The 17652-nt window shown below is 35.6% G+C and overlaps 1 protein-coding gene across 9 annotated transcripts in view; it reads left to right on the top strand.

Annotated features, from left to right (window-relative positions):
- The window catches only part of DOP1A (DOP1 leucine zipper like protein A), a 100607-nt gene that overhangs the window by 19083 nt on the left and 63872 nt on the right, over positions 1-17652 (top strand). For all 9 annotated transcript variants that reach the window (XM_064360885.1, XM_064360884.1, XM_064360888.1 and 6 more), the window contains exons 2-6: positions 2063-2155; positions 2257-2447; positions 5909-6090; positions 14663-14833; positions 16891-17084. In XM_064360885.1, coding sequence (XP_064216955.1) covers positions 2310-2447; positions 5909-6090; positions 14663-14833; positions 16891-17084 — 685 coding nt within the window. In that variant the 5' untranslated portion in view covers positions 2063-2155; positions 2257-2309. The remainder of the gene's footprint in view (positions 1-2062; positions 2156-2256; positions 2448-5908; positions 6091-14662; positions 14834-16890; positions 17085-17652) is intronic.

Genomic DNA, 17652 nt, shown 5'->3' with positions numbered 1-17652 from the left:
AATGTCCATTCACATCTGTTGCCCATTTTTGAATTATTTGTCCTTTTATTATTGGCTTAGAAGAGTTATTTATTATCTAGTTTGAGTCTCATCAGATATATGGGGATATATTTTCTCCCATTCTCTCAGTTGTCTTTTCACTTTTTTGATGTTATCCTTTGCAACACAAAAGTTTTACCTTTGATGAAATCCAATTTATCTGTTTTTTTGTTGTTGTTGCTTATGTTTTTGGTTTTATTTTATTTATTTTTTGAGATGGAGTCTCACTCTGTTGCCCAGCCTGGGGTACAGTGGTGTGATCTTGGCTCACTGTAGCCTCAGCCTCCTGAGTTCAAGTGATAGTCCTGCCTCAGCCTCCCAAGTAGCTGAGGTTACAGGCATGAGCCACCACGCCTGGCTAATTTTTGTATTTTCAGTAGAGCCAAGATTTCACCGTGTTGGCCAGGCTCTTCTTGAACTCCTGACCTCAAGCGATCCGCCCACCTCGGCCTCCCTTAGTGGTGAGATTACAGACGTGAGCTATTGCACCCAGCTTTTGGTTTTATTTCTGAGAAGACTTTGCCTAGCCATAGGTAATGAAGATCTAATCCTATATTTTCTTCTGAGAGTTTTATAGTTCTAGCTGTTACATTTAGATCTCTGATCTATTTTAAAGTAGCTTTTGTGTAGATGTGAGGAAGTCAACTTTGTTCTTTTGCACATGGAATATTCACTTATCCCAAACTGCTTATTGAAAAGACTATTCTTACCTTGGTTGAATTGTGTTAGCATTCCCTGAGGCCCACTCTTAGACCTTCCTGTAGATCCACACACCCAGCTCTAGAGAAAGGTACCAAGTTAGTAAGAAGTCAGTTAGGATACTAAAAAAATTAAAGGAGAATGACATTGGTTTTTAAGTGGAACCTTGATTAAATTCTTCCTATTATCCTAGATTATCTATTGCTTGTAACAAATTACTCCTGAACTCAGTGGCCTGTAACAAAATCTTCTGTGAGTCATGAATTTGAGAGACTTAGCCTATGTAATTCTGGCTTCAGGTCTCTCATGAAGTTACAGTCAGGATGCCAGCTGGGGCCACAGTCAAATTAAGGCTTGGCTGAGGCTGGAGGATCTGCATCTAAGGTGGCTCACATGGCTGTGCAGAAAGCTTCAGCTCCTTGTCACGGGTCCTGCCTTCTCCATAGGGCTCCTTAAAAGTGTCTTCGTGATATGGCAGCTAGCTTCCCCCAAAACTAATGATAAGAGAGTAAAGGAAACCAAAGTGCTTTTATGACCTGTTGGCCATTAAACATTGTCTCTTCTACCCTATTCTTTTCATTAGAAATGAGTCACAAAGTTGACCCTACAGTGCTGGGGGACTAGGCACTACTTTTTCAAAGAAATATCAAAGAATTTGTGGATTTGTTTTGTTTTGCTTTAATAGAGACAGAATCTTGCTCTGTCACCCAGGCTGGAGTGCAGTGGGGCAATCATAGTTCATTGTATCCTTGAACTCCTGGGCTCAAGCCATCCTGCTGCTTCACCTTCCTGGGTAGCTAGGACTACAGGTGCCACCATGCCTGGTTCATTTTTATTATTGTTTTAAATATATTTTTATTTTTTATTTTTTAGGATCTCACTGTATTGCCAAGGCTGGTCTTAAAACCTTGACCTTAGGCCATATTCCATCCTCAAGTCTCCCAAGGAGTTGGGATTACCAGTGTGAGCCACTGTACCCAGCTATGGACATACTTTAAATCACCACATGTTCTTGTCTGTTTTTTTCAAAGTAAAGTCTAATTCCAAACAGCTGATGGGCCTTCATACTAGATGCTCACTTATTATTTAATAAAAATGATCTCCAAATCATTCATTTTAAAAATTTCCTTCTATGTTCCTGAGTCTGCCAATCTAACCAGACTTAGTGTATTTTAGGATCAAAACAAAGTAATGGAGCATATATATCAGAAATGTTACATAAATATGACAGGGAAATAACATGATTTCTAAATTGAAATAAGTATAAGAAAATTTTCTACGCTATTACATAATAAATTTTCACAGTCATTTTTCCAATTCCTAGGAAGGAACACATAAATAGTTATCTTTCAGGCTGTCTTTGAATACTTCCATGACCCTGCACACTAGCTGAAAAGAGTTTCAACCACTGCTAACGGTAGGAAACATTTTCAAGTTAGTCATTACCTTTGTAGTAAGATCATATGAACCCATTTTAATACTTTGTAACCTTGGTTTCTCCTGCAAACTCTTTTGTAGGTAATGACTTTACATAAGTTTGGAACTGGTCTCTAGTGGGACATTGTGGGAGGATGAACACAGAAGAGCTGGAGTTACTGAGTGACTCCAAATACAGAAACTATGTAGCTGCAATTGACAAAGCACTAAAGAATTTTGAATACTCCAGTGAATGGGCAGATTTGATATCAGCACTTGGAAAACTTAATAAGGTATGTCTGTATTATCCATTTCGTAAAAGGAGTAAAAATTAGAAATCTGTGTTTGTACTTGTTAGATTTCTCTAAATCTTGAAGTAAGAATGCAAAAACATAAATGAACTTTGGGTTACTCTTGGTAGTGCTATTTTTCTTCATGAGTTGCATGTCTATATAGTCAAGTATATTGTTAAGGCTTTGGAAGTTTTAATTGAAAGAAATAACAGTGCTTGAAAAATATAGTTACCACTATGATTATTAACTATAAAAACAAGAGAAGGAAGGAAGCAACTATGCTAACTATGAGGGCTAGTAGATTTCTGTAATTGAACATCAGATATGATCCTGGAATTCCTGGCAGCAAAATGAAAACCTACAGATGGAAAGCAGAAATTCCTGTGTCCTTTACGAATGCTATATAGCAGCAAGGAAACACTTTGTATCTAGGCAAGCTGTAGTTATAATTTCGTACTTTTTACAAAGGCAGTTAATATATAAGCCGTTGGTTATGACTTGCAGCTTGTTCTCGAGTGATTCTTCTTGACACATCTGTTTTTTATTCAGTTACTGTGGTGGCATCATTGATCAACTTTTGGCTCTTTGTTTTGACCTTTTTTTTTTTGTAAACATCAGTTTTTTTCACCTCATACCCATAGTTAAGGGTTTTGTTTTTTTTTTTAATTGTTGCTGAATGGGAGTGTTTCTAAATATTAAAGGGGTTAGATAGGGAAGATGTGGTTTTTCAATAACTTATTTTATTTTATTTTAGACAAGGTCTTACTCTTTCACCCAGTCTGGAGTCCAGTGACATCATCATAGCTCATTGCAGCCTCCTGGACTCAAGGAATCCTCCCATCTCAGCCTTCTGAGTAGCTGGGACTGCAGGCATGCCACCATGCCTGGCTTATTATTGTTTTTTTTTTTTTAGAGACAGGGTCTTGTTATGTTGGCCAGGCTGGTGTTGAACTCTTGGCCTCAGGTGATCCTTCCATCTTGGCTTCCCAAAGTGCTGGAATTACAGGCATTAGCCACCACACCCAGGCTATCAAATAGCTTAACATACAAATAAGGAAAGAAATTTTTCTCAAAATACACACAAAGATGTGTGTGGGAAAAAAAAAATACAAATTGCTTTTCCTCTCCTCTTACACCACTACAATCAATGCAGAAGACTTCTATGACCCTAAAATAAGTGGTTATTTCTCCCTTATCAGCAAGCAAGCAATCAGTTCTACCATGGACACCAGCTTGATGTGCCCCAGTTCAATTTGGGTACTATCTACTGGAGATAGTATCAGATCCCACAAGGTTGAGGGTTGAGCCCCATAAGACTGCCTTCCTCTTTTGATGCCAATTACAAGCCCCAGGTTGTTTTACCTGTGCTTCTGACCAACTGGCTATAAATCAGATTTCCACAATCCTTTCTTTAGGTTTTATTTGCTAGAGCGGCTCACAGAACTTAGGGAAACACATTTACTGGTTTATTATAAAGGCCTTACAAAGGATCTACGTAAAGAGGTGCATAGGGTGAGGTATGGGTGAAGGGATGTAGAACTTTCACGCCCTCCCCAGGAGTGCCACCCTTCAGGATCCTCCACATGTTCAGCTGGCCTAGAAACATATTTTGAGCCTTTTGAGACTTCATTGGAGTGGCATGATTGAAGCATGGACAGCCGTGTAGAAATGGCCTCTCTGTGCAGCATTCCTTCCTTCTGGGTATGGGGCAGGACCCCTTCTGAAATGGGGGTCTTTTGACCTACAATGAGACCAAGTACTCCAGAGAATTTCATTATGGCCAGCTCCAAGACAGAAAGGTAGGGAAAGATTCCTGCCTTAGGGAGAAAAAGGAGATGAGAAGAGGGCAGGAAAAAGTCAGAAGCTGTTTTTTTGAGGCCTGCTTCTGAGGCCCCAAAGTTCCCCAATATTATAATAAGGTCTATGGGAGTTATGAGCCAGGAAACGGATGAAAACCTACACACACACACTCATTCACAATACCACACCGGGACACTAGTTTTCAACCTGATATGACAGATAATCACTTTGATACCCTAAAAAGAAAAGTTTACATTTTCAATATGCCAAGAATTGATCTTAAAATTCGATACAGAAGCTTCTCTTTAACATGTTAGAACTTCTGACATTTATCATTTGAGGTTTGAATAATTCTTTATTTCTTTACAACATCCACAAGAACTTGCATCTAAATGTACAAGTTTGCTTAAAGGTAGTTAGGTTCTTTCTTTTTCTAAAGAGTTCTGAAGAGTCTGTTTCTGAAGATATACTGGGAACTGGTATTAAAGACAAGTCATTAAATGATGGAAATTAATTTGCCTAATTAGGTACATAATTCATTTTTTTAGATTAATCAGTAGTCATGAAAATAGATTTCATGGTATCTAGATAACTTAAAAGTAGAATACCCAAGTTATTAATGAAACTTAGCCAAAATTGTGATGGAAGAAGGCAAGGATTACATATGTGTATATATATACACATTTGTGTGTATGTGTGTGTGTGTGTGTATTTTTTGAATGTAGTCTAAACATGTTTTAGTATAAGTTTAATGAACCAGGAGATCTAGTGCTGACTCTTCTATTATACTGCCTTTGATAACCATTTCATTTATTATGGGGAAAAAAAACTAATTTTACACCAACCTAATATTTCAACCTCAGTTTATTCTGTAAAATAAGACTTTGTATATTTCTTCTAAATTCCAGTTCTAACACAGTCTGTATTCATTCTGAGTCTTCACTTTATGACATTCTATCAATACTTTATTATAATACTGACTTCTAGGTTCAAGCTAAAGAATTACATTTATTATAAGATCTTCTTTACTTAACTAATCCCCTTTGAGTGGTTGGTAAGATAGGATCTCTCTATATAAATTTGGCCCAGACCATTATTTCTAAGGAAAGTTATGGTTGAATAAATAAAACAAAAAGTTGTTTTGTCCGATTAGAAAAATTAAGTTTATAAAAATAAATGGGCAATTATAATCTTATATAGGTTTTCTTATAAGCGTTAGAATTACTTGCTATAATTTGATATGCCAGGACAATGGTTGTACTTTTTCCAAGTATTGTAAATATCTATGGTGAGGTCAGACTTTATTTCAAACAAAGTAGCAAAAATAGATTGAAGGCTGATTCATGTAGCTATCTTACCTCGCATCAAATATTACAAATTTACCAAAAAAAAATCTAAAATGCCTCTCTGCTCCATAAATTTGTTTTGGAAAATACTATTTTTCATTAAAAATGTTATTCTGTTAACAGGTTTATTTTTTAAACAAATTAATAAAGTTTTTAACATTTCCTCAATTTTAATTTTAAATATATATATAGGCAAATGTAACTGACAAAATACAAAGATCTATAATGATCATTTTTAGTAATATGCTAGAAAATGGAAGTAAAATGAATGCAATATTTTGTTTTTCTCAACTACATTAAAATGCTTTCTTTAAGGTTTTACAAAATAATGCAAAGTACCAGGTAGTACCCAAAAAGCTGACCATAGGCAAACGCCTAGCTCAATGTCTACATCCAGCATTACCAGGTGGAGTTCATCGGAAGGCACTTGAAACATATGAAATTATCTTCAAAATAATTGGACCTAAGCGACTTGCCAAAGACCTTTTTTTATATAGGTAAGAATAATTTTACTATATATATATATATACACACACACACACACACACACAAATAATATAAAGAAAATATAGTGCTAAACTGTTATACTTTCTGCACTAAAAACTAAAAACTTGAAAATTCCTTAATGATTAGAAGTTTTCAGATATCAATCTTAAATATTTAAGTGAGTCAGAAAAATGCCTTTAATGTTCTTTTTTTTATTCTTATAAGTCATTTATTAAAAGTTTTCATTCAAAGTTGTTCAAACTATGGTACATTCTACCTTCTTAAGCTTGAAAACTGGCCTGAGGAAAAAAAAATAAGATACCTTGATCTCTCAGCAACTTTCAACATAGTTGAATCTTCTCCACTTGAAACAGTCATTTCCTTTGGCTTCCATGATACCACGTTTTCCTTTTTAGTTACTCTTTCACAGTTTGCTTTACCAACCTTTCCTTCTTTACCCAAACTCCACACAGTTTCTTAGGGCTCACTTAATGCAGCACCTTCTTATGTTTTCACTTTGTAATCTCTCCTTAGGCAAACTTAGCCATACCTGTGATTTATTTTTTATTTTAAATTATATTGTATGCATTTAAGATGTGCCACAACATGATGTGAGATACCTAAAGATAGTGAAACAGTTACTATAGATAAACAAATTAACATAGCTGTTGTCTTACATAGTTATCTTATTTTTTGTGTATGTGACAGGAGCAGTTAAAATATATTCATTTAGTAAAAATCCCTAATAAAATATTATTAATTATAGTTTTCATTTTTTGCTCTCTAGATTTGTTCCTCTGTCATTTCCCATTTCCTCTTGCCCCTGTTAACAACTGTTTTCTATATGCTGACTCCCAAGTGGACATTTCCAGTTCTGGCAACAGCTTTAAACTCCTGCTTGCTTAATGTCTTCATATAGATCTTTAAAGGCAACTAAAGTTCAAACTGTTTAAAACTAAACTTCTTCTCCTATTAACCTGACCTTTCTGCAATGTACTATATTAAAGCTCAATAAATGGTATCACCATCTGTTCCATTTATACAACCCTCAAATCCAAGAGTTACACTTGCTGCTTTGTTTTCCCCACCCACATTCTCCCACCTTCCATGTACACAGTCTGTTGTTTAGAGTTCTGTCTCTTAAGAGAAGAGATGGTAGAGTCAAACTACCTCTGTGATCTGGGGCCATTGTCCATACCTGTTTGTGTCATTACCTGCACAACAAAAATAAGATTATCAACCTCATAGGGTGGTTAATAGTATTGAAAGAGTTCGTACATGTAAAATGCAATGGGCAGCATATAATAAGTTCTCAGTAAATGTTAGCTTCTTTTCTGATAGCTGTCTCAAATACATCTACTTCCCTGAACCTTCACTGGCAGCATGCAGTCTAAGTAAACATCATCTCTAGGTTGGGCTTTGTCAGCAGCCTAACATTTGTCCACCATCTCTTCTTACCTCTTCTACCCTTTTCTCCACATAGTACCAGAGTAATCTTTTTAATATATTAAATAATGTTACTCTCTTGCTTAAAAAGCTTTATTGACTTCTTCTCAGCACACTTAAGGAAAATTAGGGAAAAGCCTTTACCATGGCATTGAATACTTCCTGAAGTACTCTGACCCTGGCTCTGTCAGTGACCTCAACTCTTAATAAACTAAAATTAAACTATTATTATTTTCCCCCAATTTATTGCACTCAGGTCACACAGGTCTCTTTGTTTATTCTCTTTGCTATTCCCTTGCCCTGTAATTCTCAAATCCAGGCCTCTGATCAGATATCAGCTCCTCTAAAGACTTGTTTAATTATCATCTGAAATGGCCCTTCTTCCACATTTTTGTCCCTAGTATTCTGTTCTATTGTGATGTGTTTTTAGGTAGGTTTTTTTTTTTATCCCGTTGATATTTGTTGGACTTAAAAAAATCTATGAATTGGATAAAAAGGAATGAAATAATGGCATTTGCAGCAACCTGAATGGAATTGGAGACCATTATTCTAAATGAAGTAAATGAGGAATGGAAAAGCAAACATTGTATGTTCTCACTCATAAGTGGGAGCTAAGCTATGAGGATGCAAAGGCATAAGAATGATACAATGGACTTCGGGAACCCAGGAGAAAGGGTGTAAGGGGGTGAGGAATAAAAGACTACATTTTGGGTACAGTGTACACTACTTGGGTGATGGGTACATCAAAATCTCAGAAATCGCCACTAAAGAACTTAATCATGTAACCAAACATGGCTGTTATGCAAAAAAGCCATTGAAAAAAATTTTTTAAATCTATAAATTGATGCCTTTCACCAATTTTGGAAAATTTTCAACCATTCTGTTTTGAGATTGCCTTTACTGCTTCTGTTCTCTCCCTACTTTTGGAACTATGTTTAAACATGTTATGTCTTCCCACTATGGCTTTTCCATCTCTTAACCATTTTTCAGTTTTCTAACTTTTTTCTCTCTCTGTGCTGCATTCTCAGGAATTTCCTCTGACCTAGTTTCTGGGTCCCTAATTCTGTCTCCCCTTTTCTTAACCACTTAACTTTTCTTTTTAAACTGTTGATATAATTTACATACAGTAAAATGAACAGATCCTAAGTGTTCAGTGTGATGTTTTGACAAATTTAGTCAATTTTGTAGCCACCATTGAAAATAAGATATAGAACATTCTTGTCAACCCAGAAAGTTCCCTCCTACCCCCTTCTACTGAAAATGCCTACTATTTAACTATATATATTTTGCTCAGACTGCAGCTTAACTTTTTTTTTTTTTTTTTTTGAGACGGAGTTTTGCTCTTGTTACCCGGGCTGGAGTGCAATGGCGCGATCTCAGCTCACCGCAATCTCTGCCTCCTGGGTTCAGGCAATTCTCCTGCCTCAACTTCCTGAATAGCTGGGATTACAGGCACGCGCCACCATGCCCAGCTAATTTTTTGTAGTTTTAGTAGAGACAGGGTTTCACCATGTTGACCAGGATGGTCTCGATCTCTTGACCTCGTGATCCACCCGCCTCGGCCTCCCAAAGTGCTGGGATTACAGGCGTGAGCCACCGCACCCGGCCTTGCAGCTTAACTTTTAAAACTTTCTAAACGGTATCTTTGAAGAACCAAAAGTTCTTTATGCAGTCTTTTGAAGTTTATTTTAATGAAGTCTGATTTGTCAACCTTTTATTGAGTGGTCCTATTTGCTTCTCGTTTAAGGAGTATTTCCTTGGTATATTGGTGTTAGAATGAAGAAATACAAAGGTGTTTTTCTGTATTGACATTGTATTTAGAAATTTAGTTAAGTTTACTTGTTCTTTCTAATAGCTTTTGGAATTTTGAGATATACAATCACACTATCTGTGAATAGCAAGTTACATTTCTTATTTTCCACTTTTAATATTTTTTTTTTTTTTTTGCCTTATCGTATTGACTAGGGTCTATAGTAAAGTGTTGAAGAGAGTAGGGACAAGTATATTTTTGTCTGTCTTCTCACTTCAGGTAGGAAATGTTAAATGTTTTGGAAGGTTCAGTCAACCTTCCATTTCTGGAATATATCCAGTTGGCTCATGATTTAGAATCCTTTTTGTATCACTGGATTTTTTTTTTGTTTATTTGTAGTTTTTAATCTTTATTTAGTAGAGAATGGCCATGATATTACATTTTTATCTAATTTTGGTTTCAAGTTTATGCTAACTTCATAAAACAAATTTCAGATTGTTCTCTGTTAGTCTGCTCTCTGGAACAGTTTTTACAACATTGGTATAATTAAATATTTAGAAAATTTTATCTGAAATTTGTCTTCATGGGAAGATTTGTAATTACAGATTAATTTCTTTAACAGACATGGAACTATTCAAATCTCTTTGTCAGTTTCAGTAAATTTTTTTCTCTAGAAATTTACCCATTTTTACTAAATTTTAGATGCATTGGCCTAAAGTTCATAATATAGTCCCTTCTTTGTAACATTTAGGATCTATAGTAATGCCTCCTCTTTCACTCTTGATATTGGTGACTCAAGCCATCCTTTTTTCCTAATTGATTAGTCTTATCATAAGTTTATAAATTTTGTTAGTCTTTTAAAAACCAGCTTTTAGTTTTACTGATCCTTTCTACTGTGTATGTCTTTGCTCTTTCAGTTCTGCTCAGATAAGCCTTTTCTGACCACCCTGTTTAGAACCTGCTTCTGCTCCAATCTCATTGTTATTCCCCTGTACCTTTTTCTCCTCTGCTGTAACATTTATCACCATCTGATATGTATGTATATATGTATACATGCGTATCATGTATGTATATGTGTGTATGTATGTATAGACATACAATAACCAAGCAATTAAAATATATACATATATACTCTCCAAAAAATAAACTTCATAAGGTTAATAAGGAGCAGGGATTTCTTCCTGTGATTAAGTGCTCTATTCTCAGTATCCTGAAGAATTGACAGATAGTAGACCCTTAATGAACATTTGTTTAGTGAATAAAGAAACACTATTTGCTGTACTCAATTCTTAGATATTTTAAAATATTATTAAAGAGAAATTAGCATGGAAATATAATAAAGATAAATGAGCATGGATGTCTTTTTTTTATTTTTTTGGGACGAAGTCTCACTCTGTCCCCCAAGCTGGAGTGCGGTGGTGCAATCTCAGCTCACTGCAACCTCCACCTCCCAGGTTCAAGCAATTCTCCTGCCTTAGCCTCCCAAGTAGCTGGGACTATGGGTGCCTGCCACCAATACAAAAGTACAAATAATGTTTGTATTTTTAGTAGAGACGAGGTTTCACTATGTTGGCCAGGCTGGTCTCAAACTTCTGACCTCGTGATCTCCCTGCCTCGGCCTCTCAAAGTGCTGGGATTACAGGCGTGATGTAATCCCACACCCAGCCAAACATGGATGTCTTAAAGATAGTATGTAAAGCCAGTAAAAGTATTTTTAATAATAATAAATAATACATTCCAAGAGTGATGTTAAGAAAACTGAGCATTGCTGAATCAGTGTTGCATGTAATTATCTAATAGTTGATAGATTTTCCTTTCTCAAGGCAAGATTTACATAATTCCTGCCTGCTACTTTTTAACTCTTAAGAGAAAGTTTACCTTAAACAACACAGTTATTCTTCAGTTGTAGTGTACCTGTTTTTATCCTCAGTATGTTATGTAAGATTAAATTCTAGAATACCGTTTCTAAGTATGGCATATATTCTTGTACACATGCACACACAAATGTTATGGAGTAAATTATATCATGGTTCTATACTACTTTGAAGTATAGCTATTTTAAAAACCAAAGTTTATGTTAAATGTAGATACATTTATTTTTAATTAATGATTTTTTTAGTCTCAAGGTTTATGGTTTAACATAAATACAAATACTTTTAAAGTTTTATAACCTATTACATGATAGAGTACCATGTTGCCTCTTCAAGGTTGTTTCTTTTTAATGTGATACAGTGCACAAAGATGTTACTAAGAAGGCTAGAAGTGGAGTTTGAATGCATTAAAATATTTAGATGGGCATGTCAAGTAAGCTTTTGGTAAAATAAAATAATAAAATTATTAATTACATACAGCATGATTCAGCAATGCTTAGTTTTCTTAACACTATCCTTTGAATGTATTATGTATTACTATTAAAAGTACCTTTACTGGCTTTACATACTATCTTTAATGCCCTACAGTATCTGCAGACTAGACAGATACTGTAGAGTTATCAGCATTTCGGTGGCAGTTGAAGCCAAGAGAATAATTGAAATTGCCTAGGCACATTGTAAGTAACAAGAGGGAAAAAGGAAAGTGGGCGTTTTGAGAGTATTTAGGAGTCTCAGTATTTAAAGATTAGGTGAGGGAAAGTAGGCAATGAAAGAGAATCAGAGATAGGAAATGTACCAAAAGGCTGGGAGACTGAGGTGGATCACCTTAGGTCAGGAGTTCAAGACCAGCCTGCCCAACATGGTGAAACCCCATCTCAACTAAACATATAAAAATTAGCCGGGTGTGGTGGTGAGTGCCTGTAATGCCAGCTACTAGGGAGGCTGAGGCATGAGAATCACTTGAACCTGGGAGATGGAGGTAGCAGTGAGCCAAGGTCGCAGTGAGCCGACATTGCACCCCTGCACTTCAGCATGGGCGACAGAGACTCCTTATCAAAAAAAGAAAAAAGAAAAGAAAATAGACCAAGAGACAGAGCAATCCTGGAAGTCAAAAGGGAAGAACACTTCAAGAGAATGCTGTGGTTAATAGTATCAAATGTTAAATAAAATAGGATAAGGGTTGAAAATAGAGCATTGGATCTGGCAATTGGTAGACATTGGTGACCAAAATGAGAACAGTTTCAGTGGAGGGAGTAGAAGTATTGTGATTGATTAATGATGGAAGATAATAAATAGAAGAAATATATGTGTGTGTGTGTGTGTGTGTGTGTGTGTGTATTTATATATATGTATGTATTAACAATTGATAGAGGATGGTGGCTTTAAACCAGAAAGTTACTTAGAATAAAGATTTTGGGGCTGGGTGCAGTGGCTCATACCTGTAGTCCTAGCACTTTGGGAGGCTGAGGCAGGTGGATCACAAGGTCAGAAGTTCAAGACCAGCCTGGCCAAGATGGTGAAACGCTGTCTCTGCTTAAAATACAAAAAAAATTATCCGGGCATGGCAGCAGGTGCCTGTAATCCCAGCTACTCAGGTGCTGAGGCAGGAGAATTGCTTGAACCTGGGTGGCAGAGGTTGCAGTGAGCTGAGATCATGCCACTGCACTCCAGCCTGGGTGATAGAGTGAGACTCCATCTCAAAAAAAAAAAAAAAAAGAGATTTTGGGGTTTGGTTGTTGCTGTTATTTTTTTCTCATTTTAGAATTTTGAGGAAAGATGTGAGTACATTTGTATTAAAAAGCAAAGTTGTCAGTTGAGGAAGAAAGATAGAAATTATGGAAAAGAAAAAAGATAATAGATGAAGCAGGTCCCTGGATAGGCAGATCATGGCCCTGGGGCACATGGAAAAAAGGTACCCTGAAAGAGACTGAGCGACTATAACCGTATCTTTAGATCAAACAGTACCTAAAATGAGAGATGGAAAAGTAGAAAGCTGAAGCCATTCTTGATGATTTCTATTTTTTATAAACTAGGAGCAAGAGAGATTCTTAGTTCATTTGTTCCTCACTTGCTAACTACAGGACACGGTGCTTGAAACTTAGGATACAGAAATAAAAAGATAGTCATGGTCCCTTGTTTTCTGATATTCACAGTCTGTTGGAAAAGATATACATTAAGCAATTCAAATAAAGAATGATAAATGTTTTAGTAAGTAAATATTGGGTACTATGAGAACGTCAAATAGGGGGCCTACCTAGTCTAATTAGGAGATAGTCTCCCTAAGGAAATGGCTTCTTAGACTGAGGCCTGAAAGTTTGGGAATCACCCAGACAAAAAGGCTGTAAGAGATTGGAAATTATATTTGTCAGAGCAGCACATGGAAAGGTATGGACACTAAAAAGAGCGTGGAAGGTTCTGAAAGAAACTAGAAAGGAATTCTTCAGTATAGCTGGAGCAGAGGTTACAGGAGTAAAATTGGTGAGTGTATATGGACTGTACAGAGGTATGTAGTATTCATTTCTTAAAAGATGTTAAAGGCCACATTGGCAATGGGAAATCAGTGAAAGGTTTTATTGAGAGCTGCTTCAGGGCAGTAATGAAGCAATACATGTTAAAACATGAAGAGCAAGATATGATAGCAGCTTCTAGATAGCTATCTAGTGGAGATATAATTTATTATATTCAAAAATTATCTAGGAGAGTGACTTGTACAGAGAACTTGATGACCCAATGACTGATTGCGGGTTAGAGTAGAAAAAAATTTTTTTTTTTTTTTTTTTTTGGATCTAGGGTCTCCCTCTGTCACTCAGGCTGGAGTACAGTGGCATGATCAGAGCTCATTGCAGCCTCTACCTCCCAGGTTCAAGCAGTCCTTCACTCTCAGCCTCCCAAGTAGCTGGGACTACAGGCATATGCCACTGTACCCAGCTAATTATTTTTGTTTTTTGTAGAGATAGGGTCTCACTATGTTTCCTGGGCTGCTGGTCTTAAACTCCTGGGCCCAAGCAGTCCTCCCATCTCAGCTTTCCAAAGCGCTTGGTTTACAGGTATGAGCCAACTTAGTCAGCTTAGAGTAGAAGATTTTTAAAGCTACTGAGGAGACTGAGGCAGGAGGATGGCATGAGTCAAGGATGAGTCCTAGATTTATAGCTTTTGATCAGCCAGATAGAAGCCAGATAGATAATGATGCCATATTTTGAAATGACAGTTATTACAGGGAAGGCAGATGTTTTGCTGGGGCACGTTGGGGAATTCTGTTTTGGAATTGTGAAATATGAGAACTTTGTGAAACAGCTAGGTAGCTATTGGGTTTACAAGTATAAAACTTAGGTGAGAGAACTGGTCTGGTTTAATGGATATAGTCATTAATATACAAGTATCATTTTAAGCCAATCAGTATAACATTTTAATCAAAAATAAGTAAAATATTTATACATATAATTGCATATGAATTAGTATTTTTAGTTATTTTGCTTCCCTCTCCCTCTTTGTCCTTATTTTTTTTTTTTTTAACAGTTCTGGATTATTTCCTCTTCTTGCAAATGCTGCCATGTCTGTGAAACCAACATTGCTCAGTTTGTATGAGATATATTATCTGCCTTTGGGTAAAACACTGAAACCTGGTCTACAGGGATTGCTTACTGGTATTCTTCCTGGCTTAGAAGAAGGATCAGAGTACTATGAGAGGTAAGATCATATTTGGTGCAGTTAGGTAATTGAAGTCATGGATTTGTCAGCAAGCATTTTTAGGTAAATATGTTTTAACATCACAAATGAATTATTCTAGACAATTCAGTGTATCACATGAGTGATTCTATAGCAATAAAACATTATTATAGTTTATCTAGTCTGTGTATCATACTGAAAACATAGCTAGTGGTAAAAGCATAGACTTCGGAGGTGGATGTACTGAGTTGAAGTCCTGCCTATACAGACACTGATCTTAGGCAAGTTTTTTTAGTGTCCATGAACTTCATTCAGTCTCCTCATCTTTAAAACAAACATAGTACCTATTTCTTTGTGTTATTATAATAAGAAATCACTTACTTAGTCCTTTGCCAAGTACATACAAGTCACTCAAGAAAATTGTGACTGATAATTTAAAATAATAAATAGGACATTTAGTTTAATGAAAAGAATGAAAAATTAGTTCATGCAGTAATAATTTTTAAATTGCTAATGGGAGAAAATAGCTTAGTGCCAGTACAGTGCTGTTTTGCTAGCGATTGACATGGTACTCTTGGTATTTAACTGTTACTTGATCTGTTTGGTGCCCATTATTATTTTTGGGGAGTTAATACTTGTAGGCAATGCATTATGGCATTAAGTATCTCTAATATCTCATTACTAATATTCTTATTTTAAAAAACTGAGTTGAGGTAGCAAAAATAGAAAATACCAAACTTACTTTATAAGTAGACTTAATTGTTAAATTTAAATATTTTATTCAAGTGCATTGTCTAGTTATTATTTTTCAGCTGCTCCCATCATGCAGTAAGAATCTAATTCTTAATACATTAAATTACCTTTTTAAAGGCTCCTTGCAGAAAAAATAATTTTGTCCTCAGAGTTTAAAGCTTATCACTTGTTTTAATTAATTTTACTTTTTTATTTATTTGCCTACAGTTTCATAAATGCAATATGAAATTATTTCATTTAGCTTATAAATTAGTTTTGTTTAAAACTGTTATTTTTCTCTTAAGGAAGCATGGACTCAATACCAATTATAACTCTGCTAGTTACAATTTAAAATTTTATAGAAGTTGAATAATGATCTTTATAACTGCGGTATTCCCATGATTTACCTTGTTAATGTTTTGCTAGTTATTTCATATAAGTTCTATAAAAGGATTTGTAAATGTTATTCTTTTACTGTGTAGATAAATTGAGGCCAGAAGAAATTACAGGGTTAGTTTTAAGTAGCAAGTAAACAGTAGAACTCATCAAATTCTCTTCACTATAGACTTTTTTCACTATAGTGTAATAGACTTTCATGTATTGCATTGTTTATCTTATGTTAAAAACAAAAGTAATTTTTTTCAACTTTTATTTTGGATTCAGAGAGTACATGTGCAAGTTTATAACATGGTTATATTGCATGATGCTGAAGTTTGGGGTTGGGATGATCCCTTCACCCAGGTAATGAGCTTAGTATTCAATAGGTTTTTTTTTTTAGCCCACTCCCCTTTCTTCCCTCCCCTAAAAAGTAATCTTTAAGTGTATTTCTTATTAAAGCAGTGAGGTATCTTTGATTTTGTCATAGATCTAATTCATTGAAGTTTTGAACTATATCATTTCAGAAAGAAAGATTTGAAATGTCTTTTTAAGATTTTTTAGAAAGTCAACAGAACATATGTTCTATAGGATTACTATTAACTGAAATGTATATGGTGTTTTATTACTTAGAGTACTTTAACAGCCCAGTGAGGTAGGTTTGTGATGTTTTGTGATGTTTGTTTGTCTTGTCTTGTGATGGAGTTTTTTGTTGTTCTCTTCATTTTACAAATGAGGAGACTGAACTGAAGAACAATGAAGTGACTTCCTCAACATATATAGTTAGTAAATGGTAGAGCCAGGGCTTAAAGTCAGTTTTCTGACTTCTTTCAATCTATCACACTTGTTTCTAGGGTGGAACATATGACTATAGCATGGATGTTTGCATACATTCTGGGAAGAAAGTGATTTATTTTTAAAAATATGAAACTGAATGTTTCCCTTTTTAAACTACTTTATTTATACCTCAGAACAAATACATTGTTGGAAAAGGTTGCTGCTGCTGTGGACCAGTCAGCATTCTACAGTGCCCTGTGGGGTAGTCTTCTCACCAGTCCTGCTGTGCGTTTACCTGGAATCACATATGTTCTTGCCCATTTAAACAGGAAGCTTTCTATGGAAGATCAACTTTATATCATTGGCAGTGATATTGAGCTAATGGTAGGTCTAAAAATACGATTGCTCATTTCAGCAATATTTCCTTAGAACCAGACACTATTCCAGACATATATTGAGGATTGTATAATGAACAGAGTTTCCATTTTCATGGAACTTACATTTTTCAGATCTCTAGAGTGGTATACTCCTTAAAATACAAAATATTTCCATCGCCCTTAAAAGCCCTCCGTGCCTCTTTTTAGGCACTCCCCTTCCTCTGTACTCCCAGGCCCTTCGAAACACTGATCTGTTTACTGTTTCTATAGTTTTGTTTTTCCTAGAATGTTACATAAATCGTACTGTATATAAGTGGACTCATTTTTTGTGGTCTTTAGATCCATATTGGTCAGACTGGTTTTAAATGCCTGCCTTGCCCTCCCAAGGTACTGGGATTACAGGCATGAACCACTGCACCCGGCCTGTGTGCATATACCATTAATCAGCTAATGGACATTTGGGTTGCTTCTATATTTTGGCTGTTAAAAATAATGCCCATTGAACACTCATGTATGAGTTTTAGTATGGACATGTGTTTTCATTTCTTTCAGGTATATACCTAGTAGTGCCATTTCTGA

Source organism: Aotus nancymaae, unplaced genomic scaffold (assembly GCF_030222135.1).
Source record: "Aotus nancymaae isolate 86718 unplaced genomic scaffold, 86718_ANA_hifiasm-v0.15.2.pri h1tg000040l, whole genome shotgun sequence".
NCBI classification, from domain to species: Eukaryota; Metazoa; Chordata; class Mammalia; order Primates; family Aotidae; genus Aotus; species Aotus nancymaae.
This window is presented reverse-complemented; position numbering and strand designations above follow the sequence as displayed.